This window comes from Lepus europaeus, chromosome 5 (genome assembly GCF_033115175.1).
Source record: "Lepus europaeus isolate LE1 chromosome 5, mLepTim1.pri, whole genome shotgun sequence".
Taxonomy (NCBI): domain Eukaryota; kingdom Metazoa; phylum Chordata; class Mammalia; order Lagomorpha; family Leporidae; genus Lepus; species Lepus europaeus.
In genome coordinates, this window is record NC_084831.1 from 16,241,144 (window position 1) to 16,258,332 (window position 17,189).

At 48.9% G+C, this 17,189-nt stretch overlaps 1 protein-coding gene across 6 annotated transcripts in view; it reads left to right on the forward strand.

Annotated features, from left to right (window-relative positions):
- Positions 1-17,189, forward strand: part of ZBTB40 (zinc finger and BTB domain containing 40) — an 89,131-nt gene that overhangs the window by 54,797 nt on the left and 17,145 nt on the right. For 4 of the 6 annotated variants that reach the window (XM_062190593.1, XM_062190592.1, XM_062190594.1 and 1 more), the window contains 10 exons: positions 162-351; positions 922-1,064; positions 5,256-5,448; positions 7,065-7,201; positions 7,724-7,925; positions 8,216-8,349; positions 10,932-11,100; positions 11,372-11,839; positions 12,558-12,764; positions 15,513-15,677. In XM_062190593.1, coding sequence (XP_062046577.1) covers positions 162-351; positions 922-1,064; positions 5,256-5,448; positions 7,065-7,201; positions 7,724-7,925; positions 8,216-8,349; positions 10,932-11,100; positions 11,372-11,839; positions 12,558-12,764; positions 15,513-15,677 — 2,008 coding nt within the window. The remainder of the gene's footprint in view (positions 1-161; positions 352-921; positions 1,065-5,255; positions 5,449-7,064; positions 7,202-7,723; positions 7,926-8,215; positions 8,350-10,931; positions 11,101-11,371; positions 11,840-12,557; positions 12,765-15,512; positions 15,678-17,189) is intronic. The other 2 variants (XM_062190595.1, XM_062190597.1) reach the window with 1 other exon arrangement.

Below are 17,189 nucleotides of genomic sequence, written 5' to 3' on the forward strand. Positions count from 1 at the left end.
GGAGCAGCGACGAGGAGGGCAAGCCTGTGCATGGGAAAGGCTGGTGCCGGGAGTCAGGGTCTTCCTGAGGACAGAGTGGGAGCCTGAGACAGCAGGAGTGGGGGAGAAAGTGCCGGTGAGGTTCTTACTCCTGGCTAATGTCTCTCTCCTTTGTTCCACAGACTCTAGTGGAATGTCTTAGGGGTGAAGGACATTCAGCATTTCAGAGAATCCTGAATAAAGTAAGAGACGAGAGCCTGGATGCTTCGACTGTTGTGTCCCTGTTGAGGCTGTGCCAGGATTCTAATCCTGCAGTCAAGACAGCTCTGTTACACAGAACACCCAAAGATGCAGAAACAGGGCTTCCCCAAGGTGGGTGCTGTAATTAATGCTCATTCCTTCCAAAGGTGCCTACCTCCAGTGGCTTAGTTACTAAGTGGCCTCCATATGCATTCTGGGTCCAGTTCTAGAAGCTGCATGTTAAATATCTACAAGCTCAATTTGAGTCTCCATTTATAGCCCCTAGTTAACTAGTCTCTTACCTTAACATTGGAGAATACCAGCCGTGTTCTGCCTTTCAGAAGCCACATAGCCAAATCCATGGCTTGAGTGCCCAAGGTGAGCTGGTTCACTGACAGCACTTAACGGCTGGTGCTTCTCTCATTTGGGTTAGGTACAAAGCAGTGGCCTTGCCAACCAAAAGTTAACCTCTGGCTGCCTCTCCAGCTTTGTGCTTCAACAGATAAATGAAACATTTTTCCTTTCATAGAGTTTAAACAGAATAATAAAGTGTTTTCCTCTCTAAAAGCAATTCTGCATTCAGGTGCTCAGAATAAGCTGAGAATCACTTTACTATTCTGTTAGATCTCTTGACAAACCATGCTGTCATTTTCTTCAAATTGACTAGCTTCTCTTGTGTGTCTCTAATTCTTTCTCCCCCAGGGAGCACGGAGCAGGGAAAGACCTTGTCTGTCCTATTACTCGAACACAAAGAGGGCCTGATACAGTGTGTGACACAGCTGAGGCCCATTGTGGAGTTCCTGGAAACAGCCAAGGAGGGATTCCTGCCCTGCACTGAGAAAAGGGTAACTGTCAAGTAGCTCCTCCCCCTTCCTCACTCATACAGCACTTTAAAAAATAAACAAGCGAACACCTGGTCTGCGGCACAAAGCACTTTTGACCTTGGTATTTTTGTGCCTGGTATACAGTCAATACCTTGGAATCCAGATTCTTGTGTCACACCCTTCGTATCCCTTGCAGCAGCCTCGAGAGCTGTGCACATTTTGATAGATAGACAGTTAACCTTTTGACAGACAGACAGACCAGTACGTGATTTACCTGCTCACACTCGGTGAAGTTTTATTATAAACAGGCACACCAAGAGTTAAAGTGTTGAGGCACATTTGTCATTATGATGACACGCTTCCTCTTTACAGAAATGACCCTATGTAGAAAATTGGAAACAAGCAAACAAGAAAAATTCAAATCTCACTACTCAGAGATAATCACTGCCACCATTTGGAGCGAGTGTCCCCACTCTTCATTGTTTGAGTCATCTTGGGATGAGGTTATACAGAACATACGGCTTCCTAACTGGGTTTTGAATTTAGTATGTTAATACGTTTCTATTTCAATGTGTACAATGTGGATTTTTGTAGCTGTGTTATATTCTAATGGGTATACCTTAATTCACTAACTCCTTATCGTTGGGCTTTTGTTTTTTAATTTCTTTGCCATTATACATGGTACTCCACAGAACATCATTGCAAACATATCTTTGTGTGCAAGCTTCTCAACTTAGTTCCTTAGAATAATTTCCAAGAAGTAGCATTTTGGAAAGAGAGGATAACATTTCCCGCTGCTGGATGCCTACTGCCAGACTGCCCTTCAGGAAGGTTGGACCGATTTGCTCTCCCCCCAGCTAGCATCTAAAATCCTCATACTGCTGGCGGGGCTGCGCAGTGCAACTAGATAACTGTAGTTGTTGGTGCTATTGATTTCAACTTTGTGCTAAAAATATTTTTATATCTCAAAGGGAAGAATAGGGATAGAGGACTGTTGTGGCTTCAATTCTTAAAACTGGAGGGGGGGTGACTTAAATGTTCAGTAGCGAAGAGTTGAGAAACCACTAATATAGCTGAGCGCTGGATTCATAGGACTGTATCCCAGATTTTATTTTTCTCTGATCTTCTATTGTGTGTGTGTGTGTGTAAATGGAAACATTTAATCTCAAAACTGTTTTTCAAATTATGTTGTGAACTCTCTGTGTTATTTGAATGTCTTAGAGAAAAATGGTAGAGAGAAGAGATTGCACTCCTCTTTTCTCCTTTGCTTGAGATTGCCCTTTCAGGCACTCAGTGTATGTAAGCTGCTTATAGCTGTCGTGGTACCTGATTCCCTGTTTAGTGAGTTCATCCAATTACTCATTCAAACCCTTTCCTTATTAGCTAGATTGAATGTGTCCTTTGAACTGTTTCATTATCTTGGTGAAATGGCATTCATAGGTAGAGCCCAAACTTAGCCTTGTTGTCTGAGCAAGATAGACCACACTGTCATTTTCTCTGTCACTTTCAGTTTACTTGACACAAAACGCTGAAAGAGAAGAACTTGAATTAGTTATAAATCACAAAAACACTTCTTAAGATTGGGGTTCCACCAGATCTTCATTAAGCTATTCCTTCTCGTGAAAACTGAAACAAACTAATAAAATGGGAGTGTAGAGGTGAATGTTGATTGAATAGCCAGAGTACTTTACATCATCTGAAAGTACAACCGGGCATTCTAGAACTTAATTCCATGATGAAATGATGCTGCTTGTAGGTGCCCTGTCTCTTATCCTTAAATACTTTGGTTTATTTTTGTAAGAAACAGTAAATAGAAATGTTTTTACATCAGGACTAGAAACAGACATAAAAAATAGGAATTACTATAGTTCCTGTTTATTGCTGACTGTGTGCCAAGCAATATGTTGAGGACATTTTAAAATTTTTATTTATTTTAATTTTACCTGAAAGAAATCGTCCATCTTCTGCTTCACTCCCCAAGTGCCTATGTAAGCCAGGGACTAGGCCTGGCCAAAGCAGGCACCGTGAACTCAATTCAGGTAACTTCATTGCTGCGCCAAATGCCAGCCCCTATTGAGGACCTTTAGTTGTTATTATTTTTCTTCTTAGAATTTATTTATTTAGGCTGGTGCCGTGGTTCAATAGGCTAATCCTCCGCCTTGTGGCGCCAGCACACTGGATTCTAGTCCCGGTTGCCCCTCTTCCAGGCCAGCTCTCTGCTGTGGCCAGGGAGTGCAGTGGAGGATGGCCCAAGTGCTTGGGCCCTGCACCCCATGGGAGACCAGGAGAAGCACCTGGCTCCTGCCATCGGATCAGCACGGTGCGCCGGCTGCAGCGCAGTGGCCATTGGAGGGTGAACCAATGGCAAAGGAAGAACTATCTCTCTGTCTCTCTCTCTCACTGTCCACTCTGCCTGTCAAAAAAATAAATAAATAATAATTTAATTAATTTATTTATTTGAAAAGCAAAGTTTCAGAGAGAGAAGTATTTTCATCTACTGATTCTCTCTCCAAATGGCTGCAAATCTGGGAAGGGCTAGTCTGAAGCCAGGAGCCAGGAACTCCATCCAGGTCTCCCTTGTGGGTGGCAGGGACCCAAGGACTTGGGCCATCTTCTGCTGCTTCCCAGGCACATTAAGTCATGGATTTTATTTTCACTTGAAATATGAGGAGACAGAAGCGTAGGGAGGTTAAGGAGCTCACCCAAATTCAGCAGGGACCTAGGCTTCTCATCAGAGCAGTTTCTTAACCACTGCGTTTTGGCTCCCAGTAGTATCAACGCTGCTGTCACCTCTTGAAGATCACACATGTCCATGGCATTGCTCCAGCCTGTGCCAACGGCAGCTTCGTTTTCCAGAACCCCCATAACAACTGGGCAAGAGTTGGTATTGTTACTTCTTCTGCAGATGAGGAAAGTAAGGCTCAAAGAATTAAATAACTTGCCCAAGGTGACACAAACAATAAATAATAGAACTAGGGTTTCAACTGGATCTGACTGTAAAGCCCATAAATGCTTACTGGCTGCCTCATTGTATATCAGGTTATGGCTTATGATTTCACACTGAAATTGGTATAATTTTTAGATATAAGCTGTTAAATTATGATGCATTTAGTTAATCTACTGTATATTTAGACCTTAAAGAGCATGATTTTCTGTACTGACAAGGAATATAACAACTAGATATATTGTGTGTGTGCACACGCGTATGTATGGAAAACCAATTTAGTTTTAAGAGGTAAATGCATTATCTTATAGTGAGAGTTAATTTGATAATAGCAGCCTCTGGCATGCTGCCATGACTGATTGGCTTGACTTGTTCTCCTGAGAGCTCACATCCCAAAGGCAAGCTCATAGTTCACTTGCTTGGATCTATGGAGTATAAGTATGAAAACAGTCCCCTGCTTTATCGAATCCATGAGAATTAGAGAGAGCCAAGCCATACATAGCCCATTGTAGTCTGATAAGAAATAGTCCTGTTATAATAGGAAAACATCTGTGAAATATCTCGTGGGGTTTGTGTGTGTGTGTGTGTTACTTTTTACCTTTTGCTAGAGCCCTATGCCCTTTGGACTGAGAAAATCCCCTTGCATACCAGAGGAGAGCAGGGGGTGGCATTGTTGAATTAAGACGGATACATGTGGCTGATACATGTGGCCACTGAAAACACAAGGAATGGGCAATAAACAGCTCACAAGGAAAATAATCCAGACAGGCCGTCTGCTCATGCAGTACACAGATTATCTGGGAATTCACATTACCACTCTAATAAGGTAACAGGAAATAAAACAATAGAATTGCTGTGATTCTAAGCTATCCCAGTATCTGAACTTTACTGAGCAGAGACTGAAAAGCGCTGTAAGTATATTAATTGCCAGTCTCTGTTTCTTCTGAAGAACCAGGTTGGAAGTAAAGCTCCTTGCAGGGTCCTGCAGGCTGCGTGTAAGAATATTTCCACAAAACACAAGCGAGTAGGCAAAGCATCTGCACTGATCTGCCATTGAGAAAGGTTTCCGTAGTGCGATTTGGAGAATTTTTTCAATTGTTGTTTAAATGGAATAAGGAAGAGACCAGAAAAAGTACTGCTATAGGCCATGGAGGGAGGGTGTGGAGACAGAGTGTCCCGGAATGCCAGCTTGCCGGGGTTTCCAGTGGAGTGTCAGACACATTTCCAATTGCCATCTCTGGTGTCTGGATGATTGCTTGCCACTGCAGGTGATTCTGAATTGCTGTGAGGGCGGAACACCCAAGGAGACGATAGAAAATTGGTTGCACAGAATGTCTGAAGAGAAGACCCTGACTGCTGAGAGCGTGGTAAAACTCCTCCAGGCCGTGAGGATGACGTTCCCAAACTTGGGCCTTCTGCTGGAGAATTTGCAGAGGTTAGCTGCTTTGCCCGGTGCCACAGGTACTCGTTAATTGTTGACTCTCTGGGCTGGAACTACTGCTACAGAAAATTATGGCTTACAGCACCCTTTTGGCTCCGTGCTGGGAGAGATAAGATAATATTCAGAAATGTCATTGCACAACAGAAGCTAGCTATCACAAATCAGCAATTCTCAATATTGCCAAAATTAAGAGCTGAAATTGAGGATGACTTTTCTCCCTCATGGTGCTTCTCTGGTTCTGTTGACTAACATACAGCTTCCCCAGGATCTTCCAGGATCACTTGTGAAAGGCAAAGGAGCAGTCTCACAGGCTGAGCGTTTGGAGGAGCCGGGTGGACAGATGTGAGCAGCAGAGACTCAAAAGCTTGGTTGCCGCGTACCCACTTGAGAGCTGCCTGGTTGCAGCAGTCCCAGAACTGACTTCTGTGTCCATTCAGTTGGGGGAAAGGAACCCACATCCCATCCCTTAGATAGGTTACCGGCTGAGCCATTCTTTCCTGCCCTAGAACAGTTAGGACTGAGGTGGGTTTCAGGAAACGGCTACTCGGGAAGGGAAAGATCTTTCCTCTAACTTACACTCGTTCAGACTGGAATAACTCAAGAAATAAAGAAGAAAATGACCTAAATCCTATTAAAGTATGTCAGTATCAACATTTTGACATGTTTGATCTATTACATTATTTCTATAGTATTGAAATTCTACCATATTTTTACTCTTAGGATTTCCCCCATTAAACAATACAATTCTGTTTTTCTGGCAGCTGTTTACTTCCCATCATAAGGATGTGTTTGCAAAATGTGGGTTCATTTTGTAGCTGTGTGACCCTGAGCAAGTGACTTAACCTTTCTGGACCTCATTTTCTCTGAAATGGGGATGTTGGTGCCTATTGCACTCATCCTGTATGTGCCTGCTACGAGATAGTTCTTGGGAAACATTTGACCCAGTGCCTGGCACAGAGTGGGCACTCAGATGAGCGTTAGTTGTTAGTATCCTGGTCATCACCACAGAGATAGGCAATTCCAGTTGTCATCATATGTGGTTTGTCTTGTTTACGCCTTCAGATAATTTCTTAAGATTTGGTGTCTAGATGTAGAGTTGCTGGGACAAAGAGGTGAAAAAAATTTTTAAATATCTACAAAGCTAAGGGAAACTTTGGCTTTTCTTCACTTTGAAACAAACATGACCTCTTAAACGGGAATCCCTACCGGATTGGCTCAAGGACGTTGAGCAGAACTTGGGTCAGCCTCATGCACCATCTCTGCCTGCTGTATTTTGGAGTGCCACACGGGTGCTTTACCTCGGCCGTGTGAGTGGCACTCCTTGAATCCGCCCATCTGATCTCAGTAACAGCCTTCTAACTACCCCCTGAGGGGCAGTTCCCAGCTTCTCCCACCAGGCACCAACTTTCAAAGTGTTAGTGGTTTTATGACCCTGAAGTGTCAGATGATTAAGGTAGACCAGAGGCATCTGACTCTAGGTGTGTGAGGCCTCAGCTGGGAGTTGGGCTCAGCTCTGCAGAGGAGACAGCTCTCGGACAGGTTTCTCTTCCTCGCGTCGGTAACATCCCGGAGTTTCTGCAGGAGACACTGAGGAGGCTTTGTCGCATCACACGTTGTTTTGGTCACATCTTCACAGGCCAGTCGAGCCCTGATGATTATGGGACGGAGCTGTTGAGACGGTATCAGGAAAACCTCTCTGAGATTTTCACAGACAACCAGATGTTACTAAAGCTGATCTCACATGTGAGGGGTTTAGCCCCTGGAGAAAGAGAGGTGAGCGGGGCTGGGGAGAGGAGACGTAAAGTGGAATGAGAGGGAAACGACAAAAATAGACAAGAATGTATATGTGTGTATGTGTCTGTACACACGGGGGCTTCAGGCAGTTCGTTTCCTGAAACTGCATGGATTTCAAACTTTGCACCAAAACAAACATCTTCTAATTCCATCTTCCATGAACTTTTTACCCTTATGTTTCCGTTCCCATAAATGTACATACACAGCTGTGTTGAGAAATACTGAGTAGAGAAGGAGTAATAGAAATTGACTCAGTTTCTAAGGGAGGATAGCAACTAGGGTGGTTGTCTTTCCTGTGGTGATGGGGAGAGGCACTCAGAGCAGGAATGGAGACCTCTGTCCTGCATGGGAGGTCTCAGGTTGAGGGAGGTGAAAGAGGTTGGAAACGACCCTCCCCCCAGCACCAGAATCCCTCCGCTGCCAGCCAGTGTCCAGCTGGCAGCCCTGCAGCGGGCCGGGTGTGACTGCGTCTCTCACGTGCGTGTGTGCTGCATCTCGAAGGTCATGGAGGAGCTGGTGAGACGTGACCGTGGTTCAGGGGGATTCAGTTCCCTGACGTCAGCAGTGCTAGAAAAGCAGACGCTCTCTGCGACGGCCATTTGGCAGTTGCTGCTGGTGGCTCAGGAAGCCAAGCCCTGCCCGTTGAACCTGCTCATGGAACAAGTACGAAGGGAGCCTGGTGCAGACGCCTTCTTCCGGGCAGGTGAGTTACCTGACCTCTGCGTGGTGTTGCCTCCACCAGAGATTATTATCCGCCTGCTCCCCTGCGGTCGTTGTCCACATCTCAGCCCTCAGATTCAGGGACTGGCAGTTTTGTTCCAGCTCACTGTAGTTTGTAAATTTAAAGGAACAAAAAAGCCGTTGTTAACTCTAAACATTCGCTATTGTGTTCTGTTTGCCTTGCTGTGTGGGAGGCAGATGAAGTGCGTTCTTATGAAGAGCTGAGGGAAGGTGCTGAGCTCTACTAACAATCCCTCAATCCCTTTCTTGCAGTGACCACTCCAGAAAGTGCTGCCTTGGAAGCAGTCGTGAGGCATAGCGGATTGATCAGAGAGGCCATCCAACAAAGGCTGGAGCTCAAGTCTCTCACCCCAGAGCAGGAGCACCTGGCGGAAGCTGTGAACGAGGTGTGAGGGGGGATAAGCAGGTCACGGTCCAGGGCGTTGGCCAAGTGGGTAACTGGGGCCGCCTTCGTTCCTGCGGGGGAACCGTGCTTGCACAGCCCCAGCTCTGTGCCCAGCCTCGTGCTCAGCCGGTGTCAGAACCACCTGACTCCTTTAGACCTACCAGATCTAAGGGCCAAGGGAGCCTGGGCTCCAGGAGGGTAATTCACATGTCTAGGATGCTCCAGCAGGTAAGAGATGAAGCTGGGACTTTTTGTCCCCCAGAAAGAATTATTTACTTATTTGAAAGGCAGGGTGATAAAATGGGGGAGACACAGAAATCTTGCATCTGCTGGTTTGATTCCCAAATGCCTGCAAGAGGCAGGCCTGGGCAAGGCCAAAACCAGGAGCCGGGAACTCTCCCGTCTGGGTGGCAGGAACCCAAGTACTTGGGCCATCACCTACTGCCACCCAGGCGCATTAGCAGGGAGCAGGAAGCAGGACCGTCTCTGGCACTCCTGTGTAGGATGCAAGCTTCAGCTGAGCCCACTGTGTCACGGTGCCTGCACCTGAAGCCAGGACTCATCCAGGGCCATGTGCCTGAAATCTGGACTCGTTTCATCCATCTAAACCTAGGTAAATTCAAGGTACACAAGGACAGTGTTCTCCAGCGTGTTGTAAGCAGTGTCTTCTCTCCGATGAGGGAAAATGAAATTGATCGTATTACATGTTCTATTCTGGCTCCTAAAAAGAGCCAAGATAAACATAGAACAAAGCTTTTTCCCATATGGGGTAGCAAATAATGCCAACTCATTTTCTGTAAGGCTTCTCGTAATGTGGCCAGCATCAGAAAAGCCAGGTGGGGGCTGGAGGGGAATCCAGGGATGTCCAGACCAGGATCACGTGCATCCTAAGGAGAGAAGAATCAAGGAACACAGAATTAAACTACGAGTTCGCCTGTGGTGCCCTTCTGGCCCAGGCAGGCATGGAAAGTGCAGAAGGCTGGTTTCTGACTCTGTTCCTAGCCACACCTTGGTCAGACCCTTGAAGCTGACAAAGATGGCTTGTGTTTCTTTGGGACATCAGACGAAAGAGTCATCTGCGAGACTGCCACATGCCACACACGTCGGAGATGGAGCTTCTGCAGCTGAGGGGTTTTAACCTCACTAATTAGTTTCAGGGCTGCCTTTGGGGACATTGGGTTTATTTAGATAGACTTGAAAAGAGCAGAAATAAAGTATCTTCCAAAATGAAAGTTCCATTTGGCCATCTGTGGATGGATCAGCTTTGTTTTCTCAGTGTACTGAATTTGCTGATAGCTCTAACTTTCTGAAAGAGGATGGCTTTGAAATTATATTCTTGGTCTCTTTAAAGCCCCTATTTGAACCTTCTTTAAAATGCTGTTTTGTTATGTATGAAAGAAAATAATGTCCGTATTTGGGGCCAGTGCTGTGGCACAGCAGGTTAAGCTACCACCTGTGGTACTGGCATCCTATATGGGCACTGGTTCATAGCCTGACTGCTCTATTTCTGATCCAGCTCCCTGCTAATGCACCTGGGAGAGCAGCAGAGGATGGCTCAAGTGCTTGGGCCTCTGCACCCACATGGGATACCCAGATGAAATTCTGGCTCCTAGCTTCAGCCTGGCCCAGTTCTGGCTGTTTGGCCATTTGGGGAGTAAACCAGCAGATGGAAGATACTTCTCTGTCTCTCTCTCACTCTGTTTCTTTCCCTCTCTCTAACTCTGCCTTTCTAATCATCTTTCCCTCTCTCTAACTCTGCCTTTCTAATCAGTCAAATTTTTAAAAAGGGGGGAGGTCCCTCTAAATATCTAAAATTAGATATTTTTTATCTAAAATTAGATATTAGACATGAAGACAATTGTCTATTATGAAAAATTATCCTGGGGCCAGCGTTGTGGTGCAGTGGGTTAACACCCTGGCCTGAAGCACCGGCATCCCATATAAGTGCTGGTTCAAGTCTGGACTGCTCCACATCCGATCCAGCTCTCTGCTATGGCCAGGAAAGCAGTAGAAGATGGCCCAAGTCCTGGGGCCCCTGTACCTCCATGGGAGACTTGAAAGAAGCTCCTGGCTCCTGGCTTTGGATCATCACAGCTCTGGCTGTTGTGGCCAATTGGGGAGTGAACCAGCTGATGGAAGACCTCTCTCTCTGTAATTCTGACTTTCAAATAAATAAATAAATCTTTAAAAAAGAAAAATTATCCTGAGCTTCAAAATGGAAGCACCCCAATTCCATAATTTTCCAAGGTTTTAGTGTTAAGATCCAGCAGAGTTCTTGAGGAGGTTGGCTTTTTCTGAGAAGTATTTCGTGGAACATCTCAGGCTTCCCTGCTTGTGTCTGCAGATGCTCGCGCATTGGTCTGGGTCCGTGCTCCTTTTATGGTTTGCTACTTCCCCTGGTGTTTTTTGTGAAAGCCGCGTTCTCTACTACATTTATCATAAGAAATATAAACTCCTTAGAGATTAGTGGTGCCTTCCTGCTTTCCTGCTATTAGCTCTTTTTTTTTTTTTTTTCCTAAGTTGAAAACCATGGCAAAATCTGCTGCTATTAACCCAGCACTTTGTCTTACGGTGTTCGTCTAGGTTCTGAGCATTTCCTCTGAGACAGCCAGCCCTGAAGCCTCCCTGAAAACGGTGCTGAGCAGAGCCATGGACACATCAGTCTCCGTCACCGAAATATGTCACCTCCTGTGCACTGTCCATAAATCTTTTCCAGGCCTGCAGCCCGTCATGCAGGAGTTAGCGTACCTGGGTAAGGAACAGAGTGGGGCTGGGGGCCTGTTTCTTTATTGAGGAAAGAGGCAGTGGCTCACAGAAGGGCTCATCACTTCCTTAAGTTACTTGGTGTTTTACGTGCCGACTGGAGACACAGGTGGAAGATGATGCTGTTTGTGTTTATTGGAAAAGTAAAGGTGACAGTGACGCACTCTGCGGTCCCCAGTGTCCTCTAAGAGTGTATTAGCAGAGTTCTAGAGGAAGATAGAAACGGAATTCCAGAGCCACAACATCTCTCTCCTGTGTAGGTTTCCTTACTAAGGAAGACGGAGAGAAGGGAGTGTGGGAGGTGAGCAACAAATTTCACCTGGAAGCCAGCAACACAGAAGATGCAAGGGCGGCTGAGCCAGCAGCAGACGACCGGCGGTCTGGGGGACAGAACGGTCAGGGAGAGGCTGGCTCCTTGCCAGAACCACCAGAGAAAGACACCTCTGCCTCCCCAGACGCTGCCAAGAAGAGCTTCGTGTGTAAGGCCTGCGACAAGAGCTTCCACTTCTACTGCCGCCTGAAGGTACACGAGAAGCGCTGCCGGGCGGCCAAGAGCAAGCAGGTGCAGTGCAAGGAGTGCAGCGAGACCAGGGAGTCCAAGAAGGACCTGGAGAGGCATCAGCTCGAGGTCCACGGTGCAGGCGGCGAGGCTGAGGTCCCCAAGAAGAAGAAGAAAAGGCTTCCGGTGACCTGTGACCTCTGTGGGAGGGAGTTCGCCCACGCCTCAGGTACAGTGGGGAATGACATCCTCTGAATGTCGGATTTGGGTTCCGGGCCTTGCCTCCGACTGTGTGCCGTGAGGAACACGGAGGGGCCCCACAAACTGAGGCGCCCAGTTTGTCTGGAAGCAGCTCTCTGCGCTTCGCTCGCCCTGTTAAGCAGCTACCCTGATACCACTTCCTTTTTCAGGTTGTTTCAAAGATTTAAAATAACAGCTAAACACCAGTACAGTACTCAGAGTAGAATTAGCCCATAGTAACTGGTAGCTGTTATTAGTCATGCTTATAACCAGCTGTTCAATGCCTGGCCCGCACGTTCCCTTGTACTGATTCCTTAATGATAAACGAACCACAGAAACCATGGCTGTACGTCAGAATTATTTGCCATGTCCCAGATGTTGGATAAACGTAGTGACACTTAGGAGGTTTGTTTCCCTCTTTCTGGGTGGCGAGGTCCTGTTGAGGAGGGACAGCAGGGTGGGGGACGATAAGCCCAACGGCACTGTTCGCCTGACCTCGCTAGGAGGGAGGCTGGTTGGTGGGCAGACGAGCAGCGTGGCTATGTGGGGGAGGAGCTGGCACAGCCTGGCCCCCAGGTTCATGTTGTGCTTCCTTCTGCAGCCTGGCCTGTGACAGAACTCTTGGGTGGCCCCATGCTGGCCCCATGACATGGATTCCTGTGTGTTTTCTGGTTCCTGGCCCAACCCTCCCCCTCCCCCCACCCCAGGCATGCAGTACCACAAGCTGACGGAGCACTTCGATGAGAAGCCTTTCTCGTGCGAGGAGTGTGGCGCCAAGTTTGCGGCCAATTCTACCCTGAAGAACCACCTGCGCCTTCACACCGGGGACCGCCCATTCATGTGCAAACACTGCCTCATGACCTTCACCCAAGCTTCTGCCCTGGCCTACCACACCAAGAAGAAACATTCAGAAGGTGAGGCGTGGGCAAGCCCCTCATTGCTCCTGGAGCTGCTCTCCTGAGCTGCCCAAGCACCCGTTTGGCATTGGGCTGAAAACAAAACCAGAACTGAGCCTCCAGACACACAGACGACTAGGAACACGTGTGCACAGGCGTGTGACATGCTTACTGTGAGAGTTTCTGAACAAAGACTGGCTCCCGTGGTATTACCGTGTTAGTGTCCCAGGGCTTACGTACAGCCAGGAATTCTAGGAGCTTTGAGATGAACTTGAGCATGGGACAGACCTTGATTGAGCTCCTCCTGTGGATCAGGTGATGCCAGGTACTGAGCCCCTCAGCTGGAACCTTTGCTCTCACAGCTGGCGTCTCAGCGGGCAGGGAGTACTGAGACAGTCACGGGCAGGTTCTGGGTGGTGATGGGATTGGTGCCCGGGCAACAGGGCAGAGTGGAGTGGGCATTTCTAGTGCAGCTGGAGGAAGGGCAGTGCAGTGCATGGAGGCGTAAGTGACAGTGCTGCCGTCCAGGGATGGGCACAGCAGCCTTCTCACCGTCTCCTTTGCTCAGGACTTGAAAAAGTACCTGCTGCCTCTGCTCAGAACCCTGCCTGGCTTTTCATCTCCGTGTGGAAGTCACGACCCCTTCAGCTGCCTGCCAGGCCCTCCCTGATTGTCCCTCGATTCCCGCCTCACTTCTCTTGGGCTGACCACTGTTCCCTCACTCTGCTGCCCATTTGCGCCTCCTTGCCAGGCCTCAGACCTGCCAGGCACTGGCTCCAAGACCTCTGCTCCTGCCAGTCCCTCTCTGGGACAGCTCCCTGCAGCCGCCTGCGTGCGTGCTTCCTTCCTTGCCTCCAAGTTCGCATTCGTGCCGTGCCTTCCTCGGCCCCTAGGGGAAATCTCGGCACCCAGCCCCTTTCCATGCGTTACATTTTTGCCATAGTGCTTATCATGTGACATAGTATCCATTTATTCCAGGTACAGTCTTCCCCTACTAGAAGGCAAGCTTTGTGAAGGGAGACCTATTAGTTTTCTTTTTCCCCGCTGCTGTGTTGGGTGAACTTAGAATGACATTTGGTAATAGTAGGCCTTGATAAATACTTGCATGTGAGTGCATTTCCTGAGCACTGTTGCAGGCATGGGGCTGTTGTAGATACTGTCACAGGGGATGAGACTGGCAGTAAACAAACAGCTGTGAGATATAAATTCAGCTGGAGTCATTGCCGTGGAGGAACAGAGCAGGGCGAGCCAGTGGAATGCAGGGTGGAGGCTCTGGCTCTCTCTGGGGCTTCAGAGGGCTGGCTTTGGACAGAAACCCAGGTGGGGTGAGAGGTGTAGCCAGGGGAGGACTTGGAACATCGTGAGTGCAGAGCCCTCTGCTTGCAGGGAAGGAGCTGGAATGAGCTGGCCTTGCTTGAGAGGCCACGAACACCTAGGAGGAGCTAGAGCAGAGGCAGGGAGGCAGAGCGGTGGAAGTTAGGCCGGAGAGGTCACCAGAGCCAGGTCCCCGCGGGGCCCAGCAAGCCCAGGTGTGAGGACCTTTGGGTTTTCTGTGAAATCCGTTACTGTTGCTGCTGCAGCAAATGCATTATCTGGCTGCTCTGGAGGTCTTGCAAGGCTGAAATCAAAGTGTCAGCAAAGCTGTGTTCCTCCTGGACGCTGGAAGAGAAATTGGTTCCTTGCCTTTCCTGTCTTCTGGAGGTTGCCTGCATGCCGTGGCTCCTGGCCCCATCACTGCCACCGCTGCTTCTCGAGTCCCAGCCATGAAGGCCTTGGCTGTGTGTCATGGATTTCAGGGATCATCTGGGGGCCAGTATTTTGTCTTCCACGGGAAGCCATAGGAGGACCTAGCACAATCCTGATGGGATGTGATTTACCTCCTCACAGGTTGATTCTGGTTGACAGTAAACTGTTAGGCTAGGGCAAGAGGATGGGCTCAGCAGGGAGACAGGAGGCGGCTGTTGCAGAAGTCCAATGAGGAGAAGTTTCCAGACATTGAAGTTTGGGATCCCTGGGAAAGTAGAAGTGACGGGACTCCGGAAGTAGATGCGAAGGGAAAATGGGAATTAAGGATGGCTTTGGAGTTTGGGGCATAAGCAACTACGTGTATGATGCTGCTGTTTACTGAGGTGGGAGAAACTGGGGGGAGGGGGAAAGGGTTACAGGGGGATGGGGGTACGGCATCAGGAAGTATGTTTGGGATATAATGAATCTGGGAGACCTGCCAGCCCTCACATACAGCGGTAAAGCAGTAGGGATTGGATATGTGTGTCTGGAGTCGTGGGGAAATGTGGAGCTGTCGTTGTGGATGGCCAGTGGTGCTGTGAGATGAGCGCACCCAGAGAATGATGCCACCAGGAAGGTCACGGACTGAGCCCCAGACTGTTCTGTATTGCAGCTCTCCACTCAAGAACCCCTTTTTTCTACACAGTCCTATCTCTGTGCTTAGTAGGTCAAAAATAAAATGAGGCTGACTGCTCCAGGAGAAGGGGACCCTTCGTCTGGGGAATCCAAACCCATGCGTTTCTGGACATAGGATATCTCTTGGCTGGGAGAGGAGTGGTCTGAGAACCAGACGGGTCCTCCTGTGTGGTGAGAACTGTGTCTGAGGAGTGTGCGACAGCTCAGCCTGCTTATCCAGCGTGCTGCAGACCACCTGGTGTTTCAGGGCCCCTCCCAGGAGGCGTGGCGTAGAATTTGCTTTCGTCTGTAGGAGTGCCGTGAATGGTGCATGCTGCTCTAACTGCTGCTCATTTGTATTTGCAGGGAAAATGTACGCCTGCCAGTACTGTGATGCCGTGTTCGCCCAGTCCATTGAGCTGTCCCGCCACGTGAGGACGCACACCGGGGACAAGCCCTATGTCTGCAGGGACTGTGGCAAGGGCTTCCGGCAAGCCAATGGCCTCTCCATTCACCTGCACACCTTCCACAGTACGTCCTGAGATTGTGCGTTGTCGGACGCTCAGTGGCATTGGGACAGAGGTGTCACCTCCGGCACTGGGTCCCTTTTGGTGCCTTCCCCTCCCGTATTTTCCTGCAGAACCCAGAGTCCCTCATTCTGTTTCTGAGAAGGCTTGTTCTGCCTCAGCACTGTGCGCCACGCATCGCTCTCTGTGCAGCCGGTCTCCTTGTCTTCCTCTCTGGCCTCCCTGACTGACAAGTCACGTGTGAAGGCTTTCTCGCCTTTGTAGCTGCTGGGCTTGCAGACAGGGGAATGCCTGTTAGTCCGCCACACTGCCGCCCGCTTCTGTCCTGGGCTCATCCTGTTGCCGTGCGAAAGAATCCCAGGCACTCTCCAAGGCGCGTCCACCATCGCAGGTGGTCGCTTGCCCCTTGTTCCCTTGTGAATTCACTCATAGTGTGACCTGCTCCCATCCTCCACTCCTCCTGCTAGAACTCATACAGACAAGAACACACTCTCATTCAAAACATACAGCACACAGGGAGGAAAAAGAAATTCTCTGATTCCTTATTTCACGCTCAGGAAGTTGTGGGGCGCTGTGTGTCTGGCCACGCGGCGCTCTCTGCAGCCGGAGTATAATCAGCACAGCCCAGCAGGGTGCTAGGAACTCAGACTGAAATCACACAGGCGTGGGCTTGAATCTTGACCCTGCTACTTAACTTCCTGGAGACCTTAAACAACTTTTCCTTTATAAGCCTCTTAGAGTCTTTCTGTAAGCCGAAGCAAATAATAGTGCTGTCCCCTTGGATTGCTGTAAGAATTAAACGAGATAGTTCACGTAGAACATGGAGTTCCTCGCCTGACAGAAAATGCTCACCAAACACCAGGCGAGTTGATGACAAGAGCAGCCCCGTCGGGTGCCGTTTGGCTGTTTCGCACACCCTTCTCTCGCCCGGCTTCCCACACACCACTTTCTAGCTGTTGGCAGATACAGCATCTCACAGCGTGTGCTCATGGGAACCGTCCAAGTCCGTCACCAGCCGGCCAGCGGGGACTTGGCTGCAGCTTCTGTGTGCCCCACACATGGCTGGGCGCTAGACACTGCGGGGGGAACATAGAGTGCGGCCCCTATCCCCCAGGGAGGTTGCAAGCCTACCTAGAAAATCCAGGCACAGTAAGCTTGCGATGACTGAGATCCAGCACCACAATTCTGATGTCTTTCAGCCTCTGTAAATGACATTCTGCTTCCGTTATGTGGAGGCCAGGAGAGGGGAAGACACTACCCATTTTCAGAATGGAGAAGGACCCAGAGTACTTGGCTGTGCCCCAGAATATATCATCAACAGCAGACCCAGCATCTAGCCTCCCCCGGCCCCCCACCGTTCTTCAGGACAGATCGCTGCTTGTGAAAACCTGTATCAAAGTGTCTTAAAAGGCAGTGTAGGGGCCCGCACTATGTGTTGGGGTCGGCATCCCATAGAGCAGCGCCTGTTCCCGTCCTGGGTACCCTGCGCTTCTGATCCAGCTCCCTGCTCGTCTGC